General features: G+C 45.4%; 1 protein-coding gene across 1 annotated transcript in view; it reads right to left on the reverse strand.

Annotated features, from left to right (window-relative positions):
- RPTOR (regulatory associated protein of MTOR complex 1) overlaps positions 1–12,369 on the reverse strand; it is a 425,613-nt gene that overhangs the window by 241,966 nt on the left and 171,278 nt on the right. Inside the window, 1 exon segment of the mRNA XM_023729162.1 lies at positions 8,611–8,769. Within this exon segment, the coding sequence (XP_023584930.1) occupies positions 8,611–8,769 (159 nt within the window).

The raw sequence follows: 12,369 nt of genomic DNA on the forward strand, positions 1-12,369 counted from the left end.
GAGAAGGCCGGGCTGCACATCAAGTCATGGCACCTGCGTTGGACACCAGGCTCCACCACAGACCTGCCGGCTGTGTGGTTTGGGCAAGCTGCTTAACCTCTTCTGCCTCCATTTCCTCATCTGGAAAATGGGCAATAATGAAAGGCCCCACTTTAGAGGGCTGTCAGGGATGAAGCAAATCAACAGACGTAAAGGGTTTAGAACAGGTTCTCGTGCAGACTGTTAAACTACAGATGAAAAAAGTGGGTTTGGGAAGTGTCCTCCAAGATTCATAAAAAGTACAGGGGCCCCCGAACTTGGAGCATGACGGTCCTGTTTGCGCCTCTCACATGCCCGGGGCTCTCAGAGGTGGCCCAGGCCAGCAGCAGCACACCACCTTGGAAGTTGTAAGAAAGGCAATTGTCAGGCCCCACCCAGGACCACAGAAGCAGAGGCTCTGGGGTGGGGACCTTCCTGGGTGGCACAAAGGGTTCCGCACTCGACTGTTAACCGAAAGTTTGGCGGTAGGAGCCCACCCAGTGACACCTGGGAAGGCAGGTCTGGTGATCTGCTTCCAAAGTTCAGAGCCTTGCAGACTCTCTGGGGCTGCCATGAGTTGGCGTCCCCTCCACGACGGCCAACGCCACCACCCAGGGGGCTGATGCACGCTCAGTTTAAGAAGCGCTGGCCTGTAAATATGGTTTTAGAATATGGGAACTCAACTAAGATGGGAGCTAAGGCTTCGCCTCTCAGCATCAAGGGGGAAAAACCACTTTTCAGCTCTTATAAAGAGACAGTCCGACGTTTTTCAGCAGTTCTCCCCAAGAGAAAGAGCACTGGCTGAAGGGCTTTCACTACGACAAGCAAACACAAAACGCTAGAGAGTCCGGAAGAGAAAGGTCAAGCTCATAAGAAAATCAGCAGCTTTTTTTTGGATGCCACCACATTCTCAATGTGGATAAAGTAATAATTTTTTTTTAAATGATTAATGTAGTCTGGCACAAATACTGGTTTTAAAAAATCGCAAATGTACTTTTCTAATAATGTTGTTGCTGTTGAGTGCCGTCAAATAGCACATGTGAAAACCCTTTCAACAGAAGCAAGAATGAACTGTATTCTGTGCTGAATAAGAGGTGTCTGTTTGATAGACGGAGCCCTGGTGGTGCAGTGGCTAAGCGCTCGGTTGCTAACCAAAAGGTAGGTAGTTCAAGCCCATCAGCCGCTCCTTGGGAGAAAGATGTGGCAGTCTGCTTCTGTAAACCCTGTGGGGCAGTTCTACTCTGTCCTACAGGGTCGCTATGAGTCGGAATTGACTTGATGGTAATGGATTTTTTTTTTTAATAGTGACAATGTAATTATTAAAAATAAATACATTCTATTAGGTAAATATTATTTATTAGAATTGTGCATGGGGTAAATATTCAGCTGCAGTCAAGGAAAGGCAGAGGAAGTATCCAAAGACCAACAAACCTCCAGCCTTCGGGGTCTTAAGGGACAGAAAGTTTACTTCTGAAGACTATTCGGGACTGTTTACAACGTGTCTGATCCACTGAGTGGTTTATCCTCAGTTCCAGGGCATCGCCTCCTGCTGGTGGTCGGTACGTGTTCAGAGAACGCAGTTTAGAAGGAAGACAAATCTCCCACTAGCCCACTCTCCTGCGGCCCCCTCTGTAAAATCGACAGCTGACTGCAAATCCTGGTCAGAACCAGGTGTGCACATAACTCTGGTCTCCGAGGTTAAGAGGAGACAGGCATCGTTCCAGGGTTCCATGGAAAAGTCTTTTAGAGGAGGCCATTTTAACACAGCTAAGAATCCTGGTTCAAATTCCGGGTTCTCTGGCAGAAGATGTACTTAGAATCTTCTCGGAAACAGGAAGTTGCTTCTTTATAACTAGATGGTTTTACCTGCAAAACGAAGCACCCCTGCTTGCTGAGGGACCAAACTCCTGACTAACAGATGCTATAAGTCAACTGCAGTCACCATGGCCAAAGGCTGGCCTCCAGGGCTTCTTCACCACTGTCTGCTCCCCAGGGTCCTCTTCTGCTGCCCTGCTAGCTCACCGCAGCTCTAGTAACTGTGGACTGGGACTCCCATCCTCCTCTCTCTTAAGAGGCCATGGTTTCTCTAGATCTTTGTGCTACATCATACTGAAATTATCAGTCTCTTTTCACCTAAACTCACAACCAGAAGTGTCAGGATAAAGCAGTTTTGGCTTTACATCCGTGTTCCCACAACGTGAAGCACTGTATGTCCCTATCTAATGTTCAGGTCCCTGGGTGGTGCCAACGGTTTACATTCAACTACTAAGTGAAAGGCTGGTGGTTCAAACCCACCCACTGGCACCATGGAAGAAAGGCCTGGCAATCTACTTCCTTAGAGATTAACCAAAGACCAAACCGTGTATAGCTGAGTCGATTCCAACTCATAGAGACCCTCTAAGACAGAGAAGAACTGCCCTATGGGGTTTCCAGGGAGTGGCCGGTGGATTCGAACTGCTGACCTTTTGGTTAGCAGCTGAGCTCTTAACCACTGCACCACCAGCAAAGATTACAGCCAAGAAAACCCTACAGAGCTCAGTTCTACTCCGTAACACACGGGGTCGCCACGAGTCGGCATCGACTCGCAGCTACACGTTTGGGTTCTTCTGTTTGTTTGTTTTTGTCTAATGTTCAGAAAGGTACAACGCTGTGGGAGAGAAAAGATACGGCCTTTGAAGAAATTTTTGGCAGATGTAGGGGTGAGGCTGTAAAACGTGCAGGAAGACCACCAGAGGATTTAAACAGCATCTTAAACCAAAAATGGAACATGTAAATTCCAGCTTCGTGTTCAGTAAACCAAGGAGAAGCAGGTGAGCTGGAGAAGAGCGTGTCCTGGTTGGGAAGGGCCCCACCAGGTTTACAGAAGGCGAGCGGTCCTGGCTTTGTGCCTGAGCGCACACACACGGAGCGGGGTTGCTTCTGGCCGTGAGAGGACTTTACAGAGCAGAGAGAAAATGTACTGAGTGAGAAAACATTTCTCCCTCGGCAAAGAAGAGCTGAGCGTCTAGAAGCTAACCGGGAGCGCTCGAGTAGCAGATTAATCCTTTTTCCTGATAAACCTTCTGCTAAGTGAATTCTTAAAGACTAGAACAAAGCCGCCATCGTTCCAAGATGCCCAGTTTTAGACAACAATGATACAGCAGTTCATAAAACAGACAAGAACCTTGAAGTCACGGAGCTCATATCTTAGTGAGGAGACAGAGACAGTAAACAGGTAATATGATGAAGGGTGAAAGTCAGGCAAAAAATAAGCCACAGCAGGAGGGTTAAAGATTGGAGAGAGTGAGTGGGTGCCATTGGAATACGGTAGTTTGCAAACACATAAAACATTTAAGTAACATTCAAATAAACACTTAAGTAGCAACAGCCATCCATCCATTCATCCACTCACATACTTAACAGTAACTTAGCACGGCATGTACTACGGTGACAGACACTACTTCAGAAGCTGGGGATCCAAGGGAACCAAAGAAAAGGTCCCTGGCCTCATGGAGCTTCCGTGCCCTGAGAGAAGACAGACAAAAAAGGACATAATATGCCTGAAGTTCTCTTTGTGAGAAGGTTTTTAACTACGAATTCAATTTCTTGATTGATGTAGGGCTATTTGGTTTTCTATTTCACATTAAGTCAGTTTTGGTAAGTTGTATTTTTTTTAAGGCATTTGTCCATTTAATTTGTTAAATTTATTGGCATAAAGTAATTCATAATATTCCCTTATCTTTTTAATGTCTGTAGTATATGCCCTGAGAGTCTCTTCTTCACTCCTGATAGTGATAAACTGTGTCTTCTCTCTTTTTTTCTTGATGTATCTAGCTAGAGATTTGTCAATTTTACTAATCTTTTCAAAGAATCAAATTTTAGCTATATTAGCTTTCTCTATTGCCTATTCTATATTTTATTGATTTCTGCTCTTAAATATTTCTTTCTTTCTACTTACTTTGAATTTAATTTGTTCATCATTTTCTAGTTTCTTATGGTAGAAAATTAGATTTTAATCTTAAACCTTTATGGCTTAAGAATAAGCCGTAAAGAATTTAAAGCTATACATTTCCATATGAGCACTGCTTTAGCTACATCCTGTAAATTTTGATAAGTCATATTTTCATTAGCATTCAGTTTGAATTATTTTTTATTTTCCCCTGTGATTTCTTCTTTGACCCATGTACTATTTAATTTCCAAATATTTGGGGCTTTTCCAGGTATCATATGATTTCAAATGTCATGGTCAGGGAATATACTCCACATGATTTCAATCCTTCAAAATTTAGACGCATTTTTATGGCCCAGAACATGGCCAGTCCTAGTGAACGTACCACATGCACTTCAGAATGAGTATTCTGCAGCTGGGTGGAGTGTTCCATAAGTGTTAATTAAGTCAGGGTGACTGATAACATTGTTCAGGTCTTTTATATCAGTACTCATTCTTTTTTTTTAACTAGGAAAAAATAGAATATGCCTGGAGTTTTCGTTGTGAGAAAGTTTTTAGCGATCTATTTTATCTGTCAATTTTAATTATCAGTTTTAATCTATCAATTACTGAGAGAAGGTTATTCAAATCTCCAACTGAAATGTTGAGTTTATTTCTCCCTTTTGTTCTGTCGGTTTTGCCTGATGTAGTTTAAAACTCTGATATTAGGCACATACCCACTTAGGATGGTTTATCCTCCTGGTAAACTGACGCATTTATCGTTATACAACGTCTCTCCACCTCTGGCAACACTCCTTGGTTATTCACACAGCCACTCCCGCTTGCTCCTGAGGAGCGTTTGCATGATGTATCTTTTTCCTTCATTTTACTTCCAACTTTTGTGTGCTGTGTTTGACGTGCATCTCTGTATTTACAGTGTATCTCCTGTGGACAGCACAGCTTGGTCTTGCTTTTCAGTCTGACATCTAATCATGAAGAAACAAGGAAACAAACTCGGAGTGAGCCATCAGAGAGCAGGGGGGCTGATGGAAATGCGGAGACAAGAGAAGCATGGCGAGCAAACGTAATGTGTGAACTCTGACTGGATCCTGGATCCAAAACAAACTCAGCAAACAATACGGCCTATTCAAACACATTCTGGAGACAGTTGGGAAGATTTTACTGTGAACTCTACGTTCAATGATATTTAGAATCAATGTAAATTTCCCAAGCAACTTAATGATCTTCTAGTTCTGCAGAAAAATCTCCTCATTCTCAGTGTTGGAATGTCTCTCTGCAACTCACTTTCACATGGCTCAGGGATAAAATACTCATCTACAGAGAGATACAAAGCTAAGGCGGCAAAGCGTTCACAGCAGCTGACTGCAGGTGAACAGCATAAGGGTATTCACTCTACTGTTCTGCTGACCTTTCTGGAGGGTCGACAAAGTTAAAAGCGGGTTCTTTGAAAAGACTAATAAAATGTACAGAAACTCGTATTAACAGTGATCAAAAGAAAAGAGAGAAGCCATAAATAATCAGAGTCGAGAAAGAAAAAAGCAACATCACTAACAGCAGATGCCGAAGCATTCCGAAGTTAATACGAGGACGTTATGAAGCAGTTTATGTCAACGACTTGGAAAACTTAGTTGAAATGGGCAAATTCCGACATAAGAAAGTTAGCAAAGCTGGCTCAAGACCAATAAAAAACTTGAAAAACCCTTTAACCATGAAAGAAACTAAATCAGCAGTCAAAGGTCTTTCCACAAACAAAAATTATCAACTCAGACAGCTTTACTTGTAAATTCTACCAAACATTCAGAGAACAAATACTTTAAATCTTACAAAAACTATCCCAGTGTATATAAAAAGAAGTAACATCCCTCAACTTGTTTTCTTAAAAGAAAAAAGCCCATTGCTGTTAAGTCTATACAACTCACAGCGACCCTACAGGACAGAGTAGAGCTGCCCCAAAGGGTATACAAGCAGCGGCTGGTGGATTGGGACTGCTGACTGTTTGGTGAGTAGCCGAGCTCTTAACCACTGCACCACGAGGGCCATGGCTGCAGGGGTCACCCAAAGCAAACAAGAAACAGCAAGAGGAGGAAACTCCAGGAACATCTCACTCATGAACACAGACGTAAAAACACTACGTGAAATGCCAACACATGGAATTAAACAGCCTATGCAACACTTTAGAATGGCACACTGGGTTATCTCAAGAACTAGAGGTATATTTAATAATTAAAAAAAACATACAATATCATTCTATGAATGGCCCGTTTAAAGGAGAAAAATCACGAGATCATCTTAACAGACACACACTCCATGATGCCTTGAAAAAATCAACATCTGCTCAAGATTTAAAAAACCAAACGAGGAAGAGCCGGGAGCGTTCTCAGTGTGGTAAAGGCACCTGTTTTTGCCAAAACCTGCGGCAAACGTCTGGCCTTGAAGCAGCGAGTGCCCTCGCTTTAAAGTGAGGCCGAGACCAGGCTGCCCTCAATCATCGCTGTACCCCACTGCGGGCGGCAGCCAGCCCAGGAAGGCAAGAACAATAAATAAAAGGGACAAGACTGGAAAGGAAGAGATGAAGCTGTCACTGTTTGCAGATGACATGCAGTCTGTTAAGAAAACCTAAAGTATGTGCAGATAGATGATGAGAATCAATAAGGGAGATTAGTAAGGTGGGGACAGAACGTAACTGTGCAAAAATCAACCCCCTTTCCATACACTCCAGTAAAAAATTAGAAAAACCATTTTTACAATAAACATTTATAATAGCATCGAAAATATGTAAAGTACCTCGGAATAAATCTAACAAATGATGCACAAACCCTTAGGAAGAAATTATAAAACTGTATTGATGGACGTTTAAAAAGAGCACAGACTCACATTGTAACGATGCTGACTCTCCTGCATTAATTCGTCCAGGTAATATAATTCCAAAAAGTATTCTCGTGGAACTTGATGAGGTGATTCAATATTTTCACAGCAGATCAAAGGGCCAAGGATGGCCAAGACACCACTAAAGAAGAACAGAGAAGGGGCACTCACCTTCCCAAACACTAAGAATTCCTGAAAACCTCTGCTAATGGGCCAGTTTACGGCACAGAGGTAGACCGATGGAGCAGAACAAAGCTCAGAAACATACTCATTCAACATAGAATCCTGATTTCATTCACGGCTGGCATTAAACAATAATGGAAAAGGTAGTATCTATTTGGGGAAAGAAAATGAATTCGGTCCTCTAACCCTACACACAAAAAATCAGTTCCAGGCAGATTAGAGACCAAAATGCTACGGACAAAAATGCAAACTTTTAGAAGAACACATAGCAGAATACGTTTATGACCGGCGGGGTAAAGGAAGACTTCTTAAACAGGATATAGAATGTGATGTGGACGGTGTAGCGAGTCCCCACCGGGTGGGACAGGACAAAACCTGCCACTCACAACCCTGGGAGGGTGAGGGAGGGTGCCACCGCCCTCACGCTCACTTGAGCCTTTGGCTCAGGAACCATGAGAGAGTCCAGCAATGGCGCCCTTTGGAGAGGGCAGAGCTGAGGCTGAGTCTGCAGGGTGCTTGGCACTGGCTCTCTGGAATACGGGAAACATTTCATTTTCAAAGACAGTCAATGATTCTCAAAGGAAGAGTGTGATAAAACTGAAAAATCTTGCAATTGCTCAACTGAAAGGCAGATATTCTTGAGGTCTTTCCTCAAAGAACTACAAACCACTCAAATTCTCTGAGAGGGAAAAAGAAACCACTTAGGCCAGACTCCACGGCTTCCTGGACGGTCACTGCATTAGCCCGTCCAAAGCAGAAAGCTCTTAGCACCTGATTATTTTCCAACTTTTATCGCTGATGTGGAAATGATTCTAAAACTTCCCACCAGATAAGAAACACACAGTGTCCATATTCCATCTTACTACACTTTGGTTTTTTGCATAGATTAACACCCTTTCGTTACCATTGGCCTAAATGGTATGCCAGCCGATGTTCATGCCTCTGGAGCTCAGAACGAGGCGCTATGCCCCTTCTAATGCATTGAGTGCCAGGGCGGGTCCCTTCTGAAATGCGTGAAGCTCAGCAGAAGGAGCTGGAGCCTCACTGTTTGTAGGCGGAGCATTCTATTGGGTGATGCTTCCGGATGTGTCAGTTTTGTAAACTTTGGCCTTTTTTCCTCTGTTGCTGTGAATGAGGCTTGCGAGCACAATTATGGCTTTCCTGTGTGATAGTTAGGGAGCCCTGAGAGGTTTGTTTTGGTTTCCCTCTGTCATATTTGGAAAACCAGAAGTTCCCCATGTCACCTAATGGAAAGGTACCAGCAATAAATTATCTACCTCGTTCTCAGTGGCCTACCGTCACGTCACAGACTGGTGGCGCCAAAGTGCCACTCGCCTCATTGGTGGATTGTACTGCCAGATCATATTCCTCAAAATCCATATCACCAACCAAAATGTAAACACACTCAATTAGTAAGCATGCATTCCAATACTGAAAACACGTGCCATCAAAAAAAAAACTTTTAAGGAGGAAAAACGTGGTAATGAAAGGGTGAAACACCAGAGGGCCTGGTGACGTGAACATCACCGTCAACCTGCAGCCAGCCACCCAATGAACAAACTCCTCAGCAGAAAGACAAAGGAGCGTGGCTCACGGAACCGTCACGGCACGCCCACCTTGTTGAAGACCCAGATCTCGCCGTTCACCGTGGGCCGGGGCACGCCGTGGCCGTTGTAGTGGAAGAGAACCCGTTCCTCCTTGGCGTTTCGGCGCAGAGACGTGCAAAGCTTCTTGACTTCATCCACGGTGGGGTCGAGGCTCTGCTTGTACCGGGCCTGTTACAGGAGAAGAAATTAAGAAACTTACAATGGAGTCACAGGAACACCTGTTTTATGGAGTCCACTCTCTACCCTGAGTTGGCACTTAATAGCTGATGACCCAGGACAAGGGACCGCAAATTTCTCCACCTATAAAATTGGAACATTTGTGACTGCACTAAATGCCACTGAACTGTTCACTTTAAAATGGTTAATTTTATGTTATGTGAATTTCATCTCAATAAATCATTCTTTAAAAAACCATAATAATAACTACTTGTTAAGGTGGTTGTGAAAACTCATGTGTGCATTCGTTCGACAGATATTTACTGAAAGCTACAATGAAGATCTTAGAAGAAATACAGCCAGGATGCTCCTTAGAAGCGAGGATGGTGAGACTTCATCTTGCTTACTTGGGACACGCCATCAGAAACGACCAATTGCTAGGACAGGACATTACGTTTGATAAAGCGGAGGGTCAGCAAAAAGGAGAGACAACCTCCGGGAGATGGATTGACACAACAGGCTCTACAACGGGCTCAAACATATCAAGGATCACGAGGATGGCAGCAACGTTTTGGTCTGTCATACACAAGTTGGCCGTGAGCTGGAGACAACACAGCAGCCGCTAACAGCAGCAACACAACAACAATGTAGAGAAGAACAATTGATATAAACAAGGAAATTCCGCCAAACAGTAACACCAAGTAAAAGGTGGCTGCCATGATGATATACAACATATTCCTGAGAAGCATTAGAATCCTTTTGAAAAACTGATCCGAAACGTAGAAAGAAGATGATTTGCCTAAATAAAGGAACCCACGATGTGTGCGGCAGCAATGGCAGAACAGGTAAGAGAAGACAGAGGAAGGACACAAACTAACTGCCCCCTTCTGTCCCCCCCACCCTGACGACACGGCTGCAGGAGATCACCCGCCAAGTGGACTGGCCACAGCCACCTGCCCGTCCACCCGTCTCCTGTTCTCACAGATGATCATGTCGTGCCTTCTGCCTGCCTCCTCCCCAAGCCTTAAAGCCTCCTCTTGCCTCTTTACCATCAGGATGGTCTCCCTCCCACTTGACTGAAATGAAGAGGCGCGTCCACAGCCTCACACCACCGTCATGTGTGCTGCGTGTCGGCCTGCAACCCATGAGGACAGACCAGCCACAGAGAGCCTGCTGGGAGCCACTGGGCACAAGTCAGTGCTCTGTCCCGAACATCACCCTCGGTCTTTCTCCTACATCATCGACCCCAACCCCCGTGCTGATCTCTCCCACCAGCATCCACATACGCTGTTCTCCCATCTGACAAAACCCTTCTCTTGACCCCACTCTCCCCTAAAAGCTCCCACCACATTTCTTTGTCCAATTTGCAGTAATCCCCCATATATCTATATCTATATATCTATCTAGCAATAGTGTTATGGATTGAATTGTGTCCCCCAAAAATCTCTTGAGATATAAGAGAGAGAATTGAGCAGAGAGACAGAGGGGCCTCATACCACCAAGGAACAAGAGCCAGGAGAACAGCACGTCCTTTGGACCTGGAGTCCCTGTGCTGAGAAATTCCTAGAGCAGGGAAAGATTGATGACAAGAACCCTCCCCCAGAGCAGAGAGAAAAAGCCTCCCCCTGGAGCTGGCATCTGGAATTCAGACTTCTGGCCTCCTAGACTATGAGAGAATAAATTTCTCTTTGTTAAAGCCATCCACCTGTGGTATTTCTATTATAGCAGCACTAGTGTTACAGCAGCACTAGATAACTAAGGTAGATAGATAGATAGATAGACAGACAGACAGACAGGACTAAATTCACTGTGTAGAGGGTCAGCAAAAAAAGAGGAGAACCCTCAGTGAGATGGATTGACCCAGTGGCTACAACAATGGGCTCAAACACAGCAACAACTGTGAGGATGGCACAGGACTGCGCGGTGTTTCGTTCTGTTGTATGGAGGGGTTGCTATGAATTGGAACCAACTCAACAGCACCTAACAACAACAAATTCTTTGTTTGCTATTTTCTCGCAAAGTCCCCTCAAACAGTGTTGTGCCCAGAAGAACACCAGAGACTCTACATGGCTAGGTCAATGGCCAATTTTCAGCCCTCAATTCACCAGACTTATCGACAGCATTAAAGCCATCTCAAAAATATCCCCCTTAATCCCATTTTTCTCTGTAGCTGCAATCCTATTTTACCCTTCCACTTCATGGCCGAGTGAGATGAAGAAATAGGGGTATCCTTGCTGACCCACCTCCCCTCCAATCAGTCACTTCCCAATCCAGAACAAACTGGCTGGTACCTTAGTACCACCAAGCCTGCCTCCACAGTGACAAAAGCAATGGCTTCCACCAAGCCTGCCTCCACAGTGACGGACTCAATGGACTCCACCAAGCCCACCTCCACAGTGATGGATGCAATGGCTTCCACCCAGCCCGCATCCACAGTGACGGAAGCAATGGCTTCCACCAAGCCCACCTCCACAGTGATGGATGCAATGGCTTCCACCCAGCCCGCATCCACAGTGACGGAAGCAATGGCTTCCACCAAGCCCACCTCCACAGTGATGGATGCAATGGCTTCCACCAAGCCCACCTCCACAGTAAGGCTTCCACTAAGCCTGCCTCCACAGTGACGGACACAATGGCTTCCACCAAGCCCGCCTCCACAGTGAGGCTTCCACCAAGCCCACCTCCACAGCGACGGACACGGTGGCTTCCACCAAGCCCGCCTCCACAGCAACGGATGCGGTGGCTTCCACCAAGCCCGCCTCTGCAGCGACGGACGCGGTGGCTTCCACCAAGCCCGCCTCCACAGTGATGGATGCAATGGCTTCCACCAAGCCCACCTCCACAGTGACACATGCAATGGATTCCACCAAGCCCACCTCCACAGTGACGGACGCAATGGCTTCCACCAAGCCCACCTCCACAGTGATGTACGCAATGGCTTCCACCAAGCCCGCCTCCACAGCGACGGACGCAATGGCTTCCACCAAGCTCGCCTCCACAGTGAGGCTTCCACCAAGCCCACCTCCACAGTGATGTACACAATGGCTTCCACCAAGCCCGCCTCCACAGTGAGGCTTCCACCAAGCCCACCTCCACAGCAACGGATGCAATGGCTTCCACCAAGCCCGCAATGGTGTCGACACTGGTCTTCGTCCTACTTAATCGCTCCACTGCACCTGGCCTTTCGGGCTCCTCTGGCCTTTTAGGACTCAGTTTTACTGAAGACTCATTTACACACAATAAAATTCATGTATTTTAACTGTTCAGTTTGATGAATTTTAAGAAATGTATACAGTCCTGAAGCCAAGACGGCAATCAAGATCCAGGAGATCTGCAGAATCCCCAAACTCATCAGTGCTCCCTGCAGTCCGCCCCTCCCCAGTCCTGGCCCCTGGCCCCTGGCCCCTGGCCCCCGGGAGTCGGCCTTCCATCACTAGAGTTTTGCCTTCTCAAGAATTTTATATAAATGGAATCGCAGCATTAGTCCAATGAATCCATGACAAAGCTAATTCAAGCAATAAAGGGATTCACTGAATTAGCAGGACCTAAAATTAACACAGAAAAGTCAATAACCTTTATATATATATATATATATAAAACAGAGAATATAAT

Source organism: Trichechus manatus, unplaced genomic scaffold, assembly GCF_000243295.1.
Source record: "Trichechus manatus latirostris isolate Lorelei unplaced genomic scaffold, TriManLat1.0 scaffold00028, whole genome shotgun sequence".
In the NCBI taxonomy this organism is placed as follows: Eukaryota; Metazoa; Chordata; class Mammalia; order Sirenia; family Trichechidae; genus Trichechus; species Trichechus manatus.